The sequence below is a fragment of the Eucyclogobius newberryi genome, unplaced genomic scaffold (genome assembly GCF_026437365.1).
Source record: "Eucyclogobius newberryi isolate DKJ021-1_F unplaced genomic scaffold, fEucNew1.0.hap1 SCAF_15, whole genome shotgun sequence".
Taxonomy (NCBI): Eukaryota; Metazoa; Chordata; class Actinopteri; order Gobiiformes; family Gobiidae; genus Eucyclogobius; species Eucyclogobius newberryi.
Genome location: NW_027315779.1, coordinates 4434710 through 4457433, shown reverse-complemented (window position 1 = coordinate 4457433; position 22724 = coordinate 4434710). Strand labels below are relative to the sequence as shown.

The following is a 22724-nucleotide window of genomic DNA, read 5'->3' as shown; positions in this document are numbered from 1 at the left end:
CGCAGCTTCTGAAACTGTTGCGTAGGAGAGTTTCGGCATTCAGCGTTGCCATGGTGAATCGACTCTCCCATCTCACCTCATCCTCTGCATCCCAGCGCTAAATACAAACAACCCAAGACCCATTCAATATTAAAGTGGTACTTGACACAGAATGTACTCTTTAACTAAACTTTGCGTTGTTTTAATAGCATTGCCTTCTAATATTGGTCAAGTTTCCATTTTAGCGCAAACTGGGTTCATTTGCAGCTTTGTGGTTCAAAATAACAAGGTTGAGCTGCAATTAATGGTAGAATTCTGCCACTGCCTTTTAAGCGGCCTGTGACGTCACACTCCTCTGATAAGCGGGTCAAACAGCTCTCCTCCCCCTTCACTCCCCCCTTTACTCCCCCCTTCACTGCTCCCTTCACTGCCCCCATCACTCCCCCCTTCACTACCCCCTTCACTGCTCCCTTCACTGCTCCCTTCACTGCCCCCATCACTCCCCCCTTCACTACCCCCTTCACTGCTCCCTTCACTGCTCCCTTCACTGCCCCCTTCACTGCCCCCTTCACTGCTCCCTTCACTGCTCCCTTCACTGCCCCCTTCACTGCTCCCTTCACTGCTCCCTTCACTGCCCCCATCACTCCCCCCTTCACTACCCCCTTCACTGCTCCCTTCACTGCTCCCTTCACTGCCCCCATCACTCCCCCCTTCACTACCCCCTTCACTGCTCCCTTCACTGCCCCCATCACTCCCCCCTTCACTACCCCCTTCACTGCTCCCTTCACTGCCCCCTTCACTACCCCCTTCACTGCTCCCTTCACTGCTCCCTTCACTGCCCCCATCACTCCCCCCTTCACTACCCCCTTCACTGCTCCCTTCACTGCTCCCTTCACTGCCCCCTTCACTGCCCCCTTCACTGCTCCCTTCACTGCTCCCTTCACTGCCCCCTTCACTGCTCCCTTCACTGCCCCCTTCACTGCTCCCTTCACTGCCCCCTTCACTGCCCCCTTCACTGCTCCCTTCACTGCTCCCTTCACTGCCCCCTTCACTGCCCCCTTCACTGCCCCCTTCACTACCCCCTTCACTGCCCCCTTCACTGCCCCCTTCACTGCCCCCTTCACTGCTCCCTTCACTGCCCCCTTCACTGCTGCCTTCACTCCCCCCTTCACTGCCCCCTTCACTACCCCCTTCACTGCCCCCTTCACTACCCCCTTCACTGCTCCCTTCACTGCCCCCTTCACTGCCCCCTTCACTGCCCCCTTCACTGCCCCCTTCACTGCCCCCTCCACTACCCCCTTCACTGCCCCCTTCACTGCCCTCTTCACTGCTCCCTTCACTGCTCCCTTCACTCCCCCCTTCACTGCCCCCTTCTCTACCCCCTTCACTCCCCCCTTCACTGCCGCCTTCACTGCCCCCTTCACTGCTCCCTTCACTGCCCCCTTCACTGCTCCCTTCACTGCTCCCTTCACTGCCCCCTTCACTGCTCCCTTCACTGCCCCCATCACTGCCCCCTTCACTACCCCCATCACTCCCCCCTTCACTGCCCCCTTCACTGCTCCCTTCACTGCTCCCTTCACTGCCCCCTTCACTGCTCCCTTCACTGCCCCCTTCACTGCCCCCTTCACTGCCCCCTTCACTGCTCCCTTCACTGCTCCCTTCACTGCCCCCTTCACTGCTCCCTTCACTGCCCCCTTCACTGCCCCCTTCACTCCCCCCTTCACTGCTCCCTTCACTCCCCCCTTCACTGCCCCCTTCACTGCCCCCTTCACTGCTCCCTTCACTGCTCCCTTCACTGCCCCCTTCACTGCTCCCTTCACTGCCCCCTTTACTGCCCCCTTCACTGCTCCCTTCACTCCCCCCTTCACTGCCCCCTTCACTACCCCCTTCACTGCCCCCTTCACTGCTCCCTTCACTGCCCCCATCACTGCCCCCTTCACTGCTCCCTTCACTGCCCCCTTCACTGCTCCCTTCACTCCCCCCTTCACTGCCCCCTTCACTGCCCCCTTCACTGCTCCCTTCACTGCCCCCATCACTGCCCCCTTCACTGCTCCCTTCACTGCCCCCTTCACTGCTCCCTTCACTGCCCCATTCACTGCTCCCTTCACTGCTCCCTTCACTGCCCCCTTCACTGCCCCCTTCACTCCCCCCTTCACTGCTCCCTTCACTGCCCCCTTCACTGCTCCCTTCACTGCTCCCTTCACTGCCCCCTTCACTGCTCCCTTCACTGCCCCCTTCACTGCCCCCTTCACTCCCCCCTTCACTGCTCCCTTCACTGCCCCCTTCACTGCTCCCTTCACTGCCCCCTTCACTGCCCCCTTCACTGCTCCATTCACTGCTCCATTCACTGCTCCCTTCACTGCCCCCTTCACTGCTCCCTTCACTGCCCCCTTCACTACCCCCTTCACTGCCCCCTTCACTGCCCCCATCACTGCCCCCTTCACTGCTCCCTTCACTGCTCCCTTCACTGCTCCCTTCACTGCCCCCTTCACTGCCCCCTTCACTGCTCCCTTCACTCCCCCCTTCACTGCCCCCTTCACTACCCCCTTCACTGCCCCCTTCACTGCTCCCTTCACTGCCCCCATCACTGCCCCCTTCACTGCTCCCTTCACTGCCCCCTTCACTGCTCCCTTCACTGCCCCATTCACTGCCCCCTTCACTGCCCCCTTCACTGCTCCCTTCACTGCCCCCTTCACTGCTCCCTTCACTGCCCCCTTCACTGCCCCCTTCACTGCCCCCTTCACTGCTCCCTTCACTGCTCCCTTCACTGCCCCCTTCACTGCCCCCTTCACTGCCCCCTTCACTCCCCCCTTCACTGCTCCCTTCACTGCCCCCTTCACTGCTCCCTTCACTGCTCCCTTCACTGCCCCCTTCACTGCTCCCTTCACTGCCCCCTTCACTGCCCCCTTCACTCCCCCCTTCACTGCTCCCTTCACTGCCCCCTTCACTGCTCCCTTCACTGCCCCCTTCACTGCCCCCTTCACTGCTCCCTTCACTGCCCCCATCACTGCCCCCTTCACTGCTCCCTTCACTGCTCCCTTCACTGCTCCCTTCACTGCCCCCTTCACTGCCCCCTTCACTGCTCCCTTCACTCCCCCTTCACTGCCCCCTTCACTACCCCCTTCACTGCCCCCTTCACTGCTCCCTTCACTGCCCCCATCACTGCCCCCTTCACTGCTCCCTTCACTGCCCCCTTCACTGCTCCCTTCACTGCCCCATTCACTGCCCCCTTCACTGCCCCCTTCACTGCTCCCTTCACTGCCCCCTTCACTGCCCCCATCACTGCCCCCTTCACTGCTCCCTTCACTGCTCCCTTCACTGCTCCCTTCACTGCCCCCTTCACTGCCCCCTTCACTGCTCCCTTCACTGCCCCCTTCACTGCCCCCTTCACTCCCCCCTTCACTGCTCCCTTCACTGCCCCCTTCACTCCCCCCTTCACTGCTCCCTTCACTGCTCCCTTCACTGCCCCCTTCACTGCTCCCTTCACTGCCCCCCCTCACTCCCCCCTTCACTGCTCCCTTCACTGCCCCCTTCACTGCTCCCTTCACTGCCCCCTTCACTGCTCCCTTCACTGCTCCCTTCACTGCCCCCTTCACTGCTCCCTTCACTGCCCCCTTCACTGCCCCCTTCACTACCCCCTTCACTGCCCCCTTCACTGCCCCCTTCACTACCCCCTTCACTGCCCCCTTCACTGCCCCCATCACTGCCCCCTTCACTGCTCTCTTCACTGCTCCCTTCACTGCTCCCTTCACTGCTCCCTTCACTGCCCCCTTCACTGCCCCCTTCACTCCCCCCTTCACTGCTCCCTTCACTGCCCCCTTCACTGCCCCCTTCACTGCTCCCTTCACTGCTCCCTTCACTGCCCCCTTCACTGCTCCCTTCACTGCTCCCTTCACTGCCCCCTTCACTGCTCCCTTCACTGCCCCCTTCACTCCCCCCTTCACTGCCCCCTTCACTGCCCCCTTCACTGCCCCCTTCACTGCTCCCTTCACTGCCCCCTTCACTGCTCCCTTCACTGCCCCCTTCACTGCCCCCTTCACTGCCCCCTTCACTGCCCCCTTCACTGCCCCCTTTAGTCCTCCAGGCTCGGTCCAGTTTAACAGCTCGTTTGGACTGTCATTGTAGGCCGAGTTTAGGAGTTTAGTCACACTATAAGTTTAGCATCTTAGCATTGTTTGCTTTTTCACTCAGCTTTTTATACTACCAGGACATTACAATTTTTTGAAACCAGTGTACCATTTTCTGGAATAAATTGCTGAATTATCTGCCATTTTATGAAGGGAAATGAATAGTCACTCTCCTGCCCAGTTTTGCTCTCTCTGTCTTGATGTTTTTTCATTTTCATTTCCTTTATATATCCATTAGGGCTGCACACTGTTTAACAATTAATAATATTCTAAATGTTGTTAATACAATATCCATATCACCAGAAAAGAATGAACATGAATCTTAATTTGACAACAATATGTTTTTTTTATTTTGAAAAGGTACAGATTTTTTGTTCTGCCTTGTGTTCACATTGGTTTAACATTAGTCTAAGATTTTATTTTGACACAGTTTGAAAAGCAAATCAAGTCATTATATTATAACTGTAGACTGAGTTTAAGAGTTACATTAATTGCGTTATTGTAATACTTAACGTAGCACTCAAATACTTCACATTTGTCTGATATTGTGCAGCCCTTTTTCATTCTTTCCTCCCGTCTCCTGCTCTATCTTTGCACTCATGTTTACTGTATATTAGGCTCCTGCGCTGCTCTTTAAGATGCATAAACTGTTCCTGGCGTAGTATTTTATTACCCTCACTGTCAGCTTTATGGCAGTAATCTATGCAGCTAATTTGTGAGGAGGGAACAAATGACAAGACGTTATTCTTTCTGTTTCACAATGACTTTTTCTTTCAGCTTCTGAGGACAACATCTACAGGAAACCGCCCATCTATAAGCGACAAGGTCAGTCAAAGCAGATGTGTGAAGTAGACTATATATACAAAATGATAATAAAGTTACCTTGAAGATATGCAAAATTTGAATATTGAGTGTGTTTTGTATAAAAAGAAAACTATAGAACGGTATTACGGTATTTGTGTATCTATCGTTCCATTGAATCATTTTTTTTATTTTTGAAAAAGTACAAACAAAGAACAATACCTAGAGAGGGCGCTCAGAACATCAATCATCTAGTAAATGTCTGGGACCAAACAAATCGCCAATATTTGTGTTACATTCAGAACAGTATCTAGATCCTCTTTAGCTTCAAATAAACAGAATTTAGTGATTTGCTTGTTGGTTCTGCAGAAATCTGTGGTGTATCTCATTCCTCTGTTATTATTTTTCATTTTTTGGTAATTACTCTCATCAGAAATCATGAAGACAGGAAAGTGTTCAAAAGTATTGTAAAAGAGTGTATTTGTGGCTGGCACGGCAGTACTTAAACTACAGTAATACAGTCACAGTCACTGGAAATCTGTGTGATTGGCTCTCATTCGTGCATGAAAGTGCTGCTGCTGCTGCTGCTGCTGTGGTGCAGTTTTATGTTTGCCTTGTTAATGGGCAGTTACGCAGAAGGTCTTGGCTCATCTCGATGCAGCTCCAAAACCTTGTCCTGAGCGGGAAGTCAAGCAGCGCCTCGTCCTCCCCGCCTCGTCCCAAAACGTCCCTCTCCTCTTGAACACAGTCGAGCAAATGAAATGTTGAAAAGGCAGCATGACATCAGGATCTTAATGTTTAATCGCGTTCTGATGTCGTTTCATGGTGGAAAACGTAGCTGGAGTTGTGATATGTTTAGTTTTCTCAAAGAGCTTTATCAAACTCAAACTGTCTGCGACACCTGCTGATCCTCCACGTTTTTAAAAGTCTTCTCTCTGTCACCAAACTTGTGATCTCTTCAGGGCTTAATATGCTTTTACCATCTTGATATGTGTTGTGTTCATCCTCATCATCCATCCGCAATGTTCTAAAATGACGCTCACACTTGCACTGGTTTGGTCCTGGTTTGAGCCCAGTTTGGTTGCAATGTCGACTGTTTTTTGTCGCGTTCTAGTCCTGGTTTAGCTCTGGGGTTAGGCACAATTTAGTCACAATTTGAACGTGACTAAACCCAGAACTCAGCCTAAATGTGGTTGTTGAAGTTCAGCGCTTTATACCATTATTTGAACGATCACACTGCACGTTGGTTTTCATTTTTAGACTGCTCTTTATTGCAGCCTTTTAGAATAAACATAAAAAATACATAAAATACATTTGATAATGAAATCTTGCATACCGTGTTTTTGATGCACCGCCTCTTCATGCATCACTTTGTGCATTACTAGTTTGAACACAAAATCACGACGAATTTGACCAGAAGTCCTGACATTGACGAAAGACACTGCAGCTTAATGAAGATTATGTTCATGCTCAGTGCAGTTTTCAATCCTCGACAATAGCGGCCTGTTTACCGAGCTCAGGACACATCAGATAATGCCATTGATTTTAAACAATGACACCGTCCCGCTCTTAATAAGTGTAAAGCTAAAGTTAAACGGAGCGGCTCGTATATCTGTCCCGTCCGTCAGATGAGGCGGAGTTATACAGCCCCCCACTGATTTACCCTGAGCTCAAACTGCTGACAAGCCCCTCGCTCTCTCTCTCCATCTCCTCGGATCGAGCTCAATCTGAATCCCGCTGCATAAATCACACTTTGGGCACTTTTCATACAGAGCCAAGTGGCATAATCAGGGGGTAACAGAGGACATTTGCGGACGTAATGGGTTAGATCAGAACTTTGTCAGAGACTGTTTGTGTGCTGCTTTTACTGTGGCACTTTCTGTATTGATCCAACTGTCCGCGTGAAAAAGAGATGATTTATTTGTTAAAGGTCCTAGGTTTTAAGGGTGAACTATACTATAAGTGTTTCCCATTAAGAGACTCAGAAAAAAACGAATGTTCCCCATGGCATTACAATTGTATATCTTGTATTCTATTTATTTTTAAGTGTTTTTATGGCTTAATTTACCATCAAAAACATGATTGTCTTCATAGAGAGGGACGAGGTTAAAGCCACTATTCCAGGCCAAGCAGGTGGTGGACCCTTCAACATAAAGGTTACAGAGTGCTTTTTAAACTACATAGCCTTAGTGTTTGCCTGTTAGTTTATGTTTGTAGCCTTTTATGTCATAAAATGTCAATGACAGGTGAAGCAAGCTCTTCTGACATGGCCTAATTTTACACGAGGTAGAAAAACGTCACTTTAAACCCCATAGAAAGTCTTTATTTTGCTCATGCACAGCCTTCGTGACGATACAGGTTATATTTGGCTTCCTGTTGCTGTGTTTCCTCCCATATTACCTCCCTCCTTCAGAGCGGAGTCTCCTGTCTGAGTCTGACTTTTCTCTTGACGTCAAAGCTCAAAGCCACTCACGTCTTCACAACACTTTGACCTGATTGTGGCACTTTTGTTTTCTTGTATTTGACATGTTTCCTCTCCTCTTTCCTTTGCTGTCTTCTGCTGCTGTGCACTAAACCTTGTCTGTAAGTAACAAATAAGTCCATCCTGTCTTGTCAATGAACATGTTTGACCGTCACAAGGAGTTAGAACAGTAAATGCACTCAGCTTTTTACACCTTTTCAATTGTAAATGTTACGTTTGTTCAGAGACTCTCAACTAAATTACTCTTTATTATTATGTCTTTATTGGGCTAAACTAATCACCAAAAACAAGTGGCTGTAGCTCAGAAGCAGAAGGCTGGTGGTTCAATCCCTGCTTCCGCCACTGTTTTACTGTTGTTGTGTCTTTGTGCAAGACACATATCCCATCTCGCCTTCACCATCTGCAATTACTTTGTATAAATGTGCGTTTGAATGGATCAATAATGTAAAGTGCTTTGAGTGTGCAATGGTTAAAATATGTAAATGCGACTTGTTTACTTTTACAATGTGAATTTATACTTTTGTGCGTGTAATTTCTGCTTGTTAAAGTAAACTATAAAATGCATAAAGACACATAAGAACATTGTGGGGGACTTCCGGTTTCCACTTCTTTGTATCAGAAGGGGGAGAGAATAGAACAAATCGTCAGTTATTGCTCAAGATCCTGGGTTTGGGGTCCAGATCACATCGACATGAGGCTTGTGGACGTCGAAGAAGGAGAAGAAGGAAAGGATAAAGAAAGCTTTTTGGAGATTATTCTTGAGCTCCTTGATGGCTCAGGAGTTGAAGTCCCTCACATCACAATCGAAAGAGCACTTTGTCTGGATAAACTACGAGGCCTGATAGGAATGTGTCCTGACGCAAGGGTTAAAGGAGACCTCCAGGGTTAAAGCAGACCTCCAGGGTTAAAGCAGACCTCCAGGGTTAAAGCAGACCTCCAGGGTTAAAGGAGACCTCCAGGGTTAAAGCAGACCTCCAGGGTTAAAGCAGACCTCCAGGGTTAAAGGAGACCTCCAGGGTTAAAGCAGACCTCCAGGGTTAAAGCAGACCTCCAGGGTTAAAGGAGACCTCCAGGGTTAAAGGAGACCTCCAGGGTTAAAGCAGACCTCCAGGGTTAAAGCAGACCTCCAGGGTTAAAGCAGACCTCCAGGGTTAAAGGAGACCTCCAGGGTTAAAGGAGACCTCCAGGGTTAAAGCAGACCTCCAGGGTTAAAGGAGACCTCCAGGGTTAAAGGAGACCTCCAGGGTTAAAGCAGACCTCCAGGGTTAAAGGAGACCTCCAGGGTTAAAGGAGACCTCCAGGGTTAAAGCAGACCTCCAGGGTTAAAGCAGACCTCCAGGGTTAAAGCAGACCTCCAGGGTTAAAGGAGACCTCCGGGGTTAAAGCAGACCTCCAGGGTTAAAGCAGACCTCCAGGGTTAAAGCAGACCTCCAGGGTTAAAGCAGACCTTCGGGGTTAAAGGAGACCTCCAGGGTTAAAGCAGACCTTCGGGGTTAAAGGAGACCTCCAGGATTAAAGCAGACCTCCAGGGTTAAAGCAGACCTCCAGGGTTAAAGCAGACCTCCAGGGTTAAAGCAGACCTCCAGGGTTAAAGGAGACCTCCAGGGTTAAAGCAGACCTCCAGGGTTAAAGCAGACCTCCAGGGTTAAAGCAGACCTCCAGGGTTAAAGCAGACCTCCAGGGTTAAAGCAGACCTCCAGGGTTAAAGGAGACCTCCAGGGTTAAAGCAGACCTCCAGGGTTAAAGGAGACCTCCAGGGTTAAAGCAGACCTCCAGGGTTAAAGGAAACCTCCAGGGTTAAAGCAGACCTTCAGGGTTAAAGCAGACCTCCAGGGTTAAAGGAGACCTACAGGGTTAAAGCAGACCTCCAGGGTTAAAGGAGACCTACAGGGTTAAAGGAGACCTCCAGGGTTAAAGCAGACCTCCAGGGTTAAAGGAAACCTCCAGGGTTAAAGGAGACCTCCAGGGTTAAAGCAGACCTCCAGGGTTAAAGGAGACCTACAGGGTTAAAGCAGACCTACAGGGTTAAAGCAGACCTACAGGGTTAAAGGAGACCTCCAGGGTTAAAGCAGACCTCCAGGGTTAAAGGAAACCTCCAGGGTTAAAGGAGACCTACAGGGTTAAAGGAGACCTCCAGGGTTAAAGCAGACCTCCAGGGTTAAAGGAGACCTCCAGGGTTAAAGGAGACCTCCAGGGTTAAAGCAGACCTCCAGGGTTAAAGGAGACCTCCAGGGTTAAAGCAGACCTCCAGGGTTAAAGGAGACCTCCAGGGTTAAAGGAGACCTCCAGGGTTAAAGGAAACCTCCAGGGTTAAAGGAGACCTCCAGTACAAAGGCGAGCACATCTTCTTTGCTCCAGATATTTCATACGAGGTTCGTTCGTCAACAACGTCAAAAGTTCAGTGTAAAAAATTACATTCGAACTTGACATGAAAATGGAGAAATTTGACAGAGTTTGGACAAAATGGGACTTTCTCTTTGGGTTTCCTCTGCCATCATTTTTTCTTCCTTCTCTTTTTATGATTTGTTGGATTTCTACTTTTTTTTAATTTATGTCTGATCTCTCTCTGGTTTTGCAAAAAGAATGTTGTGGGGCTTGTGAGGTTTATAAACCGGCCTTGTTCCCTTTGTTTCCTGCAGCCCGGTGTTTGTATGTGACAGGCTGCAAGACAAACGAAAACCTCCTGAACTCCGGTCGCCTCTCCGCTTCCAACGGCAACAACATCTATCATCCCGAGTCCAACTACTTCCCCTACACCGGCTCACCCAAAGGTAAAGAGGCCCATTTTTAATAAACGCACACAACATCCAACACTTTCTCAACAACCATCAGTATCTTAATGATTGCCTCAGTATGTTAATTAGACTGCGCCCCACAGAATACATTATCACACCTTACATTGCAGCGATAGTTCAAACTTGCTGTTATAGATGGTTTAATTACGCTTTGCATCGGTTTAGGTGTGGATAAAATAGTTGTTTATTTGTGCATGTTGTAATTTCTGTCAACACATCATACTCTAACAACTCTTACAGTACGTTATAAAATGTAACTATTGCCCCAAAGCTTATGTGAACGACGTCTGCATTATATGAATTTGAAATGACTTCGCCCATTGCTTTTGTAAAGATAATGGCCTTAGATTCAGAACAATATACAAGTTGAAGAGTGTAAATTGTGCATTATCTTAGTTCATTTTGTCCTCAGCTGTCAGGGAATCAACGTGTGTTTATTATTCCTATACATTAGGCCGCAGTTATTTCATTACCTGGTTTACGGATTTTTAAATGAAATATATTGAACAGGCGGGCGAAATATAAATATAATTTCAATTTCAAAAGATTTTTTCTTCCTTCCAAAACGCACCACGGGAGGAGGGGGGGAGACGCGGCGGGCAGGTGAGTGTAACAGTAGATTTAGTGTGTTTTGCATCGGTTGAACAGACGCTTCTAAATGTGCAGTCACGGCAAAACGCGCTGGAGAAAATGTGGTAAATGGGTTTAAAATGTGTATTTGCGGAGCCGCTTCGTCCCAGACTCACGCAGACTTTTGGCGAAAAATTGCTTCACGCGATCTTATCTTTTGACTTAATACCGCTTTTTATATTTCATTTAATGCTATTTTGCGTTGTCGGCGGTACTTTATAAAAAAAATTGATAATAATTTGTTTTATTTATATTGTAGAAATCAATAATCTAAGTGCGGCGGATCCGTAAACCAAGTCATAAAATAACTGTGGCCTTACCCACAATGCACAGGAGTTTTGTCATTCTTTACTGTTTAAGCTTTTGGTTTTCAGTCGCGCTTAAACTGCACTTTTTCCGTCTCGTTTCTGTTCTTTTCCAGTTTCCAGATTAAGAAGATTTTCAGCTGGAGGAGATGACGACGGCTGGAATCACAACGTCAACAGAGTAAGACGATCCTTTCTGTACATTTATATTCAACCGCACTGAATGCTCTACATCCATATTATCATTTTTTTGCTCAGACGATTGGGCGTATGATCCTGAAGGAGGAGATGAAGGCCCGCTCCGCCCACGACAATGACCAGTGGAGCAGCAGGCGCAGTTCTCGATGCGGCAGCAAGGAGGCGCTCAGCAACGCGGGCTACGCTTCCTTAAACGGACGTAAGACTCAAATCACTCACTGGAGATGAATGTAATTATATTCGTCGGATTTATTGGCGTAAAGCTCTTGTAAAACGGTGTAAGACGTCATTTAGAGTGTGAAATTTCTCCAGAGCCATGTAAACGTGAAAGTGTGCTGTTTTTACTGCCGTTGCTTATCGTTTCCTGTGTTGTTATTTGTTGACTTGAGTGCAGTAACGCAATGTAATTTACTTTCATGGATTTTAGGCAAACAGTTATTAAAATTGGACGCATGCCTTCATAAATCAGTACTTCAGGAATTACCTTTATTACTAAAACATCAATAGTGTTGGATTTAGTGTTTGCTGTAGAATCCATACGATCCATTGCATCCACTTAAGGAAATATAGATGCACATAATGTAAACGTATTTTATGTTTAAGAAGAACACTGCAGTTAATATTGAACAGTGACAGTACCAAAATGTACCCAAAGTGTGTATTAGGTCTGGGAATCAGAGTCGCTAACGATTTGGCACACAACTCATAGATTATGATAGAAATATATAAAGATTTTGTAATGCTTGCGATAATCGATACAGGCACATAATAATCTGCGATATATCCTTATTTTTAATGAGCCAAATATATCTTAACAACTGCAACCTGCACAAACTTTATATGAAATACACACATTTTCATCAAAATATTGAATAAGTCACATATTTTGCATAAACACGTTTCGTTTCTCTAAACAAGCAACAAAATAGCAAAACTGTATGTCACAAATCATTTAGTATTTTTTTTTTAAACTCATGGAGATAATAATATTTACTGTATCTCGAAATTCATCTCAATTCCTCAGTTGATTGTGTAGTGTATATACTTCATTAAACAAATAGAATAATTGAACAAATGAGAGAATAAGATAAAATGTGAATAAGATTTGCATCTTTATATATGTGTGTATTTATTTATTTTTTTGATTTTATATCATAGAACAATAAACACAAAAAACAGAACACAACTACAGAGGGAACAAGAGACGAAAAAATGAATAAAAAGAAGACAACAAGAACTAAGGCACATATTGTTTCTTTATATTTTACATTTTCATTTTCAGTTAATGACATTTTCAGTTCATTCTTTATTCTATTTCTCTTCATCTTCTCGGTTGCTACAAATCCTCATGACATGCAGTAATAAACATATGAACACCTCGTCACAGGCAAACGTTGCACTTCAGGGTTTGGACTGGATCAAATGTTTAAACCCATTTTCTGGATGTTTTTTTCCCCATTGTTCCAGAAGACGTTTCATGACCTTGTGATCATGAGGATCGTCTGCAGTCGCTGGGATAGTTTCCACCTGGTCTTGCATTAACTCCTTCATTGATCCACTTCTCATTGTATTCAGCACGTGCACCTTTTGGCTTAAAAGCTTTAGACACGGAGCGGTGCAGAAGAAAGTATTTAGGTGGAGGTCAAATGGGAACAAAGGCGATGAACCTGAAGAACGACTATTAGAAATCAAGGAGGCGGAAGGCCTGGGAGGCAGAAGCGATTTGGGGCGAGGTAGAGGGAGATGCATGTGGTCGATTTGGAGGTAAATTAGGGTTTGGGCCAGTACGATGCCCGAGGTCAGACGGAAGAAGAGAGAGTGAGAGGGGGAAGAATGAGGGAGAGAGAGAGAAGGGGAAGAATGAGGGAGAGAGAGAGAAGGGGAAGAATGAGGGAGAGAGAGTGAGAGGGGGAAGAATGAGGGAGAGAGATGGGGGGAAGAATGAGGGAGAGAGAGAGAAGGGGGAAGAATGAGGGAGAGAGAGAGAAGGGGAAGAATGAGGGAGAGAGAGAGAAGGGGAAGAATGAGGGAGAGAGAGAGAAGGGGAAGAATGAGGGAGAGAGAGTGAGAGGGGGAAGAATGAGGGAGAGAGATGGGGGGAAGAATGAGGGAGAGAGAGAGAAGGGGGAAGAATGAGGGAGAGAGAGAGAAGGGGAAGAATGAGGGAGAGAGAGAGAAGGGGGAAGAATGAGGGAGAGAGAGAAGGGGAAGAATGAGGGAGAGAAAGAAGGGGGAAGAATGAGGGAGAGAAAGAAGGGGGAAGAATGAGGGAGAGAGAGAGAAGGGGAAGAATGAGGGAGAGAGAGAGAAGGGGAAGAATGAGGGAGAGAGAGAAGGGGAAGAATGAGGGAGAGAGAGAGAAGGGGAAGAATGAGGGAGAGAGAGAGAAGGGGGAAGAATGAGGGAGAGAGAGAGAAGGGGGAAGAATGAGGGAGAGAGAGGGGGGGAAGAATAAGGGAGAGAGAGAGAAGGGGGAAGAATGAGGGAGAGAGAGGGGGGGAGAATGAGGGAGAGAGAGAGAAGGGGAAGAATGAAGGAGAGAGAGAGAAGGGTAAGAATGAGGGAGAGAGAGGGGGGAAGAATGAGGGAGAGAGAGAGAAGGGGGAAGAATGAGGGAGAGAGAGAGAAGGGGAAGAATGAAGGAGAGAGAGAGAAGGGGAAGAATGAGGGAGAAAGAGAGAAGGGGAAGAATGAAGGAGAGAGAGAGAAGGGTAAGAATGAGGGAGAAAGAGGGGGGAAGAATGAGGGAGAGAGAGAGAAGGGGAAGAATGAGGGAGAGAGAGAGAGGGAGAGAGAGAGAAGGGGAAGAATGAGGGAGAGAGAGGGGGAAGAATGAGGGAGAGAGAGGGGGAAGAATGAGGGAGAGAGAGAGAAGGGGAAGAATGAGGGAGAGAGAGAGAGGGGGAAGAATGAGGGAGAGAGAGAGAAGGGGGAAGAATGAGGGAGAGAGAAAGAAGGGGAAGAATGAGGGAGAGAGAGAGATGGGGAAGAATGAGGGAGAGAGAGAGAGAGAGGGGGAAGAATGAGGGAGAGAGAGAGAAGGGGAAGAAAGAGGGAGAGAGAGAGAAGGGGGAAGAATGAGGGAGAGAGAGAGAAGGGGAAGAATGAGGGAGAGAGAGAGAAGGGTAAGAATGAGGGAGAGAGAGTGAGAGGGGGAAGAATGAGGGAGAGAGATGGGGGGAAGAATGAGGGAGAGAGAGAGAAGGGGGAAGAATGAGGGAGAGAGAGAGAAGGGGAAGAATGAGGGAGAGAGAGAGAAGGGGGAAGAATGAGGGAGAGAGAGAAGGGGAAGAATGAGGGAGAGAAAGAAGGGGGAAGAATGAGGGAGAGAAAGAAGGGGGAAGAATGAGGGAGAGAGAGAGAAGGGGAAGAATGAGGGAGAGAGAGAGAAGGGGGAAGAATGAGGGAGAGAGAGAAGGGGAAGAATGAGGGAGAGAGAGAGAAGGGGAAGAATGAGGGAGAGAGAGAGAAGGGGGAAGAATGAGGGAGAGAGAGAGAAGGGGGAAGAATGAGGGAGAGAGAGGGGGGGAAGAATGAGGGAGAGAGAGAGAGGGAGAGAGAGAGAAGGGGAAGAATGAGGGAGAGAGAGAGAGGGGGAAGAATGAGGGAGAGAGAGAGAAGGGGAAGAATGAAGGAGAGAGAGAGAGGGGGAAGAATGAGGGAGAGAGAGAGAGGGGGAAGAATGTGGGAGAGAGAGAGAAGGGGAAGAATGAGGGAGAGAGAGAGGAGAAGAATGAGGGAGAGAGAGAGAGGGGGAAGAATGTGGGAGAGAGAGAGAAGGGGAAGAATGAGGGAGAGAGAGTGAGAGGGGGAAGAATGAGGGAGAGAGATGGGGGGAAGAATGAGGGAGAGAGAGAGAAGGGGAAGAATGAGGGAGAGAGACTGAGAGGGGGAAGAATGAGGGAGAGAGAGAGAAGGGGGAAGAATGAGGGAGAGAGAGAGAAGGGGAAGAATGAGGGAGAGAGAGAGAAGGGGAAGAATGAGGGAGAGAGAGAGAAGGGGAAGAATGAGGGAGAGAGAGTGAGAGGGGGAAGAATGAGGGAGAGAGAGAGAAGGGGGAATAATGAGGGAGAGAGAGGGGGGGAAGAATGAGGGAGAGAGAGAGAGGGAGAGAGAGAGAAGGGGAAGAATGAGGGAGAGAGAGGGGGAAGAATGAGGGAGAGAGAGGGGGAAGAATGAGGGAGAGAGAGAGAAGGGGAAGAATGAGGGAGAGAGAGAGAGGGGGAAGAATGAGGGAGAGAGAGAGAAGGGGAAGAAAGAGGGAGAGAGAGAGAAGGGGGAAGAATGAGGGAGAGAGAAAGAAGGGGAAGAATGAGGGAGAGAGAGAGATGGGGAAGAATGAGGGAGAGAGAGAGAGAGAGGGGGAAGAATGAGGGAGAGAGAGAGAAGGGGAAGAAAGAGGGAGAGAGAGAGAAGGGGGAAGAATGAGGGAGAGAGAGAGAAGGGGAAGAATGAGGGAGAGAGAGAGAAGGGGAAGAATGAAGGAGAGAGAGAGAGGGGGAAGAATGAGGGAGAGAGAGAGAAGGGGAAGAATGAAGGAGAGAGAGAGAGGGGGAAGAATGAGGGAGAGAGAGAGAGGGGGAAGAATGTGGGAGAGAGAGAGAAGGGGAAGAATGAGGGAGAGAGAGAGGAGAAGAATGAGGGAGAGAGAGAGAGGGGGAAGAATGTGGGAGAGAGAGAGAAGGGGAAGAATGAGGGAGAGAGAGTGAGAGGGGGAAGAATGAGGGAGAGAGATGGGGGGAAGAATGAGGGAGAGAGAGAGAAGGGGAAGAATGAGGGAGAGAGACTGAGAGGGGGAAGAATGAGGGAGAGAGAGAGAAGGGGGAAGAATGAGGGAGAGAGAGAGAAGGGGAAGAATGAGGGAGAGAGAGAGAAGGGGAAGAATGAGGGAGAGAGAGAGAAGGGGAAGAATGAGGGAGAGAGAGTGAGAGGGGGAAGAATGAGGGAGAGAGAGAGAAGGGGGAATAATGAGGGAGAGAGAGAAGGGGGAAGAATGAGGGAGAGAGAGAGAAGGGGAAGAATGAGGGAGAGAGAGAAGGGGGAAGAATGAGGGAGAGAGAGAGAAGGGGAAGAATGAGGGAGAGAGAGAGAAGGGGAAGAATGAGGGAGAGAGAGAGAAGGGGAAGAATGAAGGAGAGAGAGAGAGGGGGAAGAATGAGGGAGAGAGAGAGAAGGGGAAGAATGAGGGAGAGAGAGAGAAGGGGGAATAATGAGGGAGAGAGAGAAGGGGGAAGAATGAGGGAGAGAGAGAGAAGGGGAAGAATGAGGGAGAGAGAGAAGGGGAAGAATGAGGGAGAGAAAGAAGGGGGAAGAATGAGGGAGAGAGAGAGAAGGGGAAGAATGAGGGAGAGAGAGAGAAGGGGAAGAATGAGGGAGAGAGAGAGAAGGGGAAGAATGAAGGAGAGAGAGAGAGGGGGAAGAATGAGGGAGAGAGAGAGAAGGGGAAGAATGAGGGAGAGAGAGAGAAGGGGAAGAATGAGGGAGAGAGAGAGGGGGGGAAGAATGAGGGAGAGAGAGAGGAGAAGAATGAGGGAGAGAGAGAGAAGGGGAAGAATGAGGGAGAGAGAGAGAAGGGGAAGAATGAGGGAGAGAGAGAGGGGGGAAGAATGAGGGAGAGAGAGAGGGGGAAGAATGAGGGAGAGAGAGAGAAGGGTGAGGCTGATAATATATTATTGTATCAGCTGTTTTTGCAGTGGGACCGAACCCATAATAATCCTATGCTTAGAATATTTACAGCACATAATAAAGCGATCATCTCGACATGAAAATGCTCTAAAGCCAAATCTTCTGTATATATTATATGAACAGTCCTTCGTCCTCATTGAGCCCTGAGTGAGTGTGTTTGTGTCTGCGGATGACACATGTACAGATGAACAATAGCACCGTATAATGCAAACACGGGTCTGTGCATCACAAACTGGAGGGGAAAGTCATATTTTCTACCATAAGCTTGAAATAAACTACCAATATATAATGTAGAATATAGACAAATGATAAATGGTCCTCGTTAGCAGCATGAATCTAACCATTCATGTTTTTATAATTGGATTAATACATTGGACCTCGTAATTGCATCAAGATTGGCTTTGATTTTGATTGGATAAAAGAATACAGGAGATTAACCTGTAATTGTAGCACTTATTATGCTCTAGCCTGCTCAGAAATATGGAGAAATAAAAACAAATATATAGAACTAAAGACATTATCGTAGACTTGGAAAAAAAGCTGTTTAACCTTTACATTTATGGCAAAAATGGACTCAAGCGTTCGACTTGTCGGTCAATACGGCGTCGTTGCATGTGTATGAGGAGAGTATTAAAGCATTGCATTATGGTTATTTTCTGCCTGAGCGGTTCAGAGGAAGCGCCTGCTCTTGTATTTTTCATGGGATGTTGGTCGGGATGGTAATCATCAACGCCACTGTGGGTGTAATTTCACTCCACTGATGTTTTATACATGTCCCCTAACATATGTCACATTTTAATTCACTTTCACTAAACATATGGTTCATACTTTGGATTATTATATTACTGTTAAATATGCGGCTGCTTGGACACCATAAAGAAGAGGCACAAACACTCATGACTTTTTATGACTCAATAATATGCCTTCAAACTGAATATTCCAATGGACCGTTGCAGCCTAAATTATTCATTATTCATGCACATAGGATGGGCAGTTATTTTGAGGGCATCACTGGACAAAATGCCAACAACGTCTGAGGATTATTAAAGCACTGGGAATTATTTACAACATTCTGGGACATAAAACTCCGGCAATGGACATAATAGATGGATACTTTTGGAATGTGCTTCTGGCAGCAGGAAAATCACAAAGAAACGGAATGAACCAAGTGTCAAGGCTCAAATAACAATGGACGTTTATTTAAAAAAGACTTATTTGGAACATATTTGACATGTTTATACCTTGAACACGTGGGACAAAAAGGCCAAAAAAAAAACATATGCCAGACACTTTATAGATCTTGCTTTGTGTTTTATGCCATAACAACTTGAAATTAACTCTTTACCAGTTTCTCAAAGTACAGTTGACCCTTATTAGTTCACTTCTTACTTGTGTGAAGCTAAACGTATGTAGCCACAGCCGCCACTGGACAAACTGAGGAAAATGTAGCTGCCAATCAGAGCGTGTTGCTATAGGGACACAGGGGCAGCACGAGCCACTGTTTAGCGTGGAGAAACAGTGAATTATGGGAAAAAGGACGATTGTAGAAGGATTTTAGTGTTGATGGTGTGAGACGTGTGGATACAGAGGAGAGTTGGATGAAAGCCCAACCTCGTGGCTCTGTTTTTGAGAATCAAAATTGCCACATGTCGTTCTCTCTGCGTGTCTACCATTTGACTAATTCCTCTTTTCATACCTTCTTCTAATCCCGCCTGCAGCGCCCCTGCCCCGGTCCCTCGCCATCACTGATAACGGTGAGTGTTTTGGTCCAGATTAAAAGTGGACATTTCCTACAGCGTTTCACAGTGTTGTTGCTTTTTATAATTCTGACTTTTATACTGAACAATTTGGTGAAATACTAAGAAATTAAACTGAGGGTTCAAAAGTCAAATGCTGTTTCTAGTTTATCTAACCAGCCAAATTGCTTTCTCCTTGGATTACACGACCAGTTGTCCTAATTCATTCAGTTCAAAACAACGTCTTGACCACGTTCTTGTGTGTAAGTGCTCATGACCCCATTTCAAAATCTCACTGAGCTTGGACCACTCCAGAGCAGCTCCCCCGGTTTTTCTGCCACATCATGCCGTTTCTCTCGTCCTTGACACCAGTGAAATGTAATTCCCTTCACTACAGACGAGACGAGAGGGGGAGAAAGGGAGAGGAGAGGGTGTAACAGAGGAGGGCAAAGAGAGTGGTAATGAAGCCATAAACAGTAACATACAAAGCAGAAATAGTGAAATATGAACCACTTAGAAACATGAGATACTTTGCTGACCTCTTCTGGCCAAGTGGTATAAATACATGTTTGTTAAATAAAAACATAGCTAAAATAATGCAGATAAAAGAGTAGAGGTCTGACAGTATCGTGAGCATCATTGGAACATTTTTAGATTATGATTATGAACTAACAATATATGAGGAAATATTGTTTTATGTGCTGTTTTGTGCATTTGCTCTTTTAGACTACAAGTCATCTTCACTGCCAGACTACAGAAGAAATGGAGTCAAAAAGGTGAGAGCTGTAACAGATTTAAAACGTAAAACCCACAATGCTCTGGGTCATTATCACTTCACTGTCTTTCATTTTATGGGGACAAATTAGGCTCATCATCTGTTTATCTTGTATATTCATTTCAATGTGGATTTTTTAAATGTTGCATATCCTCACAAGATTATCAGCGATGTATTGATTTTCATACAGTTTTGATTTTCTTTCCCGACATAATATGGCCAAGACCTAGTTTCTAAAGGCAGAAAACCAAAAATCTGTCAGTAAACCTAGCACCCAACTTCTTTACAAAACAGAAGTACATGCATAGCCAATACATTTGTTTATATGAGGGAAATATTTCATTCTCCGTCAAACCCTGTCTTTTGAGCCGCTTAAACTCAGTAGCTAAAGTTTAAAATATTAATAGCTGTAAAAGACTAATATTTCTACAATTTTACAATAAGTGCAAAGTTACCACATCCTTTCCCATATCCTTTACCATCCTCGTATTTAAAAACAGCCCAAACATTCCCTTATCCGCTCTGTTATAATGGCCTGCTCTTTTCAGCCTGCAGGTGGCGCTACAGATTATTACCAGTACGACAGCAGTAATGCAGTGAACTGGCAGATTAGAGGTGAGGCTATTGTGCTATTCAAATCCACGATTCCTTATGGTTTGCTTTACTTAATAGTCTTTTTTGTTTCTTTTTCAGAGTATAAGGTAAGGCGCTGTGCCAACGCTGATGAACTGTTCCTGCCTTGGTTTTGTACGAAAATGCCATTGTTTTCCATAAAGAGGCTTGTCATGTCACTTCTGAAGCAAAGGATTTGAGCAAAAGTTCACAAAGGCCTCCGACTGTGCAGCAGCGCTTTGTCATGTAAAGCAGCTTAAAGTGAGAGTTCAATGGGGCATCTTTAAATGACTATATTTAGGTTTAACAAGCTGTTTGAACAGCTTTATAACAAGCCCTATACATTTCTCAAACAAAAGCTGATTGGTAGGTTTAAGTTCATTCATGTGTTTCAGAATGATGATAAATTAGGACTGTTGCCATAGCAATTAACAATCTAAAAATAGAGATATGTTTGAGTAGGAAAAGCTCCAAAAATGTTGCATATAACAGAAAGCTTAAACCCAATAATGACAATAATAATAATGACAATCAATGACAATAAATGATTTAAGTAATGTCAGGTTCAGTCTCATCAAAGATTAAAGTGGGAAATATGTTGAATTAAGAAACTCACTGTTAAAACAAAATATAAGCCTTTGTTTGTCTTTGTTTAAAGCTACACTGTAACTTTTCAGATGTCAAGTGCTGTTGCTTTTCCTGGAAATAGTCCACATTTATTCAAAGACAGGTGTTTTATGACTAAAATAATAAATAAAACTTAAAAAGATGCATTCTTCCTGTGAGCGTTGCCTCTCCACAGAAATGACCTGTAACTTGGGCTGCATCTGCTTGTCTGTGTAGAGATAAGTTTAATGCAGGCATGTCCAAACTACGGCCCGGGGGCCAAATGTGACGTCAGACCAATTTTTGTTGGCCCTCCAGCTTCCGCAAAGTTGGTCCAAACAACAAAAAGAAGTACTTTTTTTCTGTAAAATTGGAAACATTCAAGCATTTTGATGTTATAAGAACCTATTATTAAAATGGAGTGGAGGCGCATTGAATCACATGAATGATTCACTTTCAAATTCAACATTGTCGGGTTGTTTGTGGCCTTCTGCTCCATATAAGTTTCAAAATGCGGCTCTTCTGCTCTGTGAAAAAAGTTTGGACACCCCTGGTTAATGCCATACAGTGGAACATTCCAGGCAAAGGAAAGACAGCTCATGCACCAGAGACGTGACGTAGAGCTCGTTTGAATCACAACTAAAGCTTACATAACATTAGATTTTTTCAACACAATAAAACAGCCTCATCAGTTCTGTCATGGTGATGTAATGAAAGCATGTGGCCAGTAGAGGCTGACACACTCCTTTGATGGCCTCTGTAGTGTCTATATCTCTCCATGGTGCTGAAACAGCCTGGTCTAAGCTGACAGTGACGTTTGCTTCAAAGGCTGCGCTCTAAAAGACTTGAGTGATGTGTTTTCATCTCTGCTCCCTCTTTTCTCCCTCTTTTCTCCCTCTTTTCTCCCTCTTTTCTCCCTCTTTTCTCCCTCTTCTTCTCTCCCTCTTTTCTCCTTCTTCTCTCCCTCTTTTATCCCTCTTCTCTCCCTCTTCTCTCACTCTTCTCTCCCTCTTTTTTCCCTCTTCTCTCCCTCTTCTTCTCTCCCTCTTTTCTCCCTCTTCTCTCCCTCTTCTCTCACTCTTCTCTCCCTCTTTTCTCCCTCTTCTCTCCCTCTTCTCTCACTCTTCTCTCCCTCTTTTTTCCCTCTTCTCTCCCTCTTCTTCTCTCCCTCTTTTCTCCCTCTTCTCTCCCTCTTCTCTCACTCTTCTCTCCCTCTTTTCTCCCTCTTCTCTCCCTCTTCTCTCACTCTTCTCTCCCTCTTTTTTCCCTCTTCTCTCCCTCTTCTTCTCTCCCTCTTTTCTCCCTCTTCTCTCCCTCTTCTCTCACTCTTCTCTCCCTCTTTTTTCCCTCTTCTCTCCCTCTTCTTCTCTCCCTCTTTTCTCCCTCTTCTCTCCCTCTTCTCTCCCTCTTTTCTCCCTCTTCTCTCCCTCTTCTCTCACTCTTCTCCCTCTTTTTTCCCTCTTCTCTCCCTCTTCTTCTCTCCCTCTTTTCTCCCTCTTCTCTCCCTCTTCTTTTCTCCCTCTTCTTCTCTCCCTCTGCTCTCCCTCTTCTTCTCTCCCTCATCTCTCCCTCATCTCTCCCTCTTCTCCCCCTCTGGGTCAGATTTATCCCTATGAGGCTCTGGTGGTGTCTGTCAGAGGAGAGCAGCGCCTCCCCACTGATGTGGACCGGGCCAGACTAGAGGTAATACACATCTTAAAACAGGGATTTTGCTTTATTCAGTGTATATTTGGGTTACTTCAGAAGACAACCAGAAATAAGACTGTAACATTTTTGTGTTTTAGGGATATGAAATAACAAGTCAGGTGCAAATTCACCTTCTAACACTATGAGTCAAGGAGTTTATGTTTAATGGAAGGTTATTTGGCACTAAATTTAGACCATATTAGTCCTGATATGGAGTTTAGTCTCTATTTAGTCCTTAGCTTGTCCAGATTTAGTTTTAGTCATAGTTTAGTCCCAGTTTTGATGTGAATGTCCTAAAGCATTTAGA

The 22724-nt window shown here is 46.2% G+C and overlaps 1 protein-coding gene across 1 annotated transcript in view; it reads left to right on the top strand.

Annotated features, from left to right (window-relative positions):
* The window catches only part of LOC140360516 (actin-binding LIM protein 3-like), a 64933-nt gene that overhangs the window by 41310 nt on the left and 899 nt on the right, over positions 1-22724 (top strand). The window contains exons 14-22 of the mRNA XM_072445749.1: positions 4884-4931; positions 10029-10160; positions 11236-11300; positions 11378-11516; positions 18721-18756; positions 19465-19514; positions 20062-20128; positions 20207-20214; positions 22334-22414. Coding sequence (XP_072301850.1) covers positions 4884-4931; positions 10029-10160; positions 11236-11300; positions 11378-11516; positions 18721-18756; positions 19465-19514; positions 20062-20128; positions 20207-20214; positions 22334-22414 — 626 coding nt within the window. The remainder of the gene's footprint in view (positions 1-4883; positions 4932-10028; positions 10161-11235; positions 11301-11377; positions 11517-18720; positions 18757-19464; positions 19515-20061; positions 20129-20206; positions 20215-22333; positions 22415-22724) is intronic.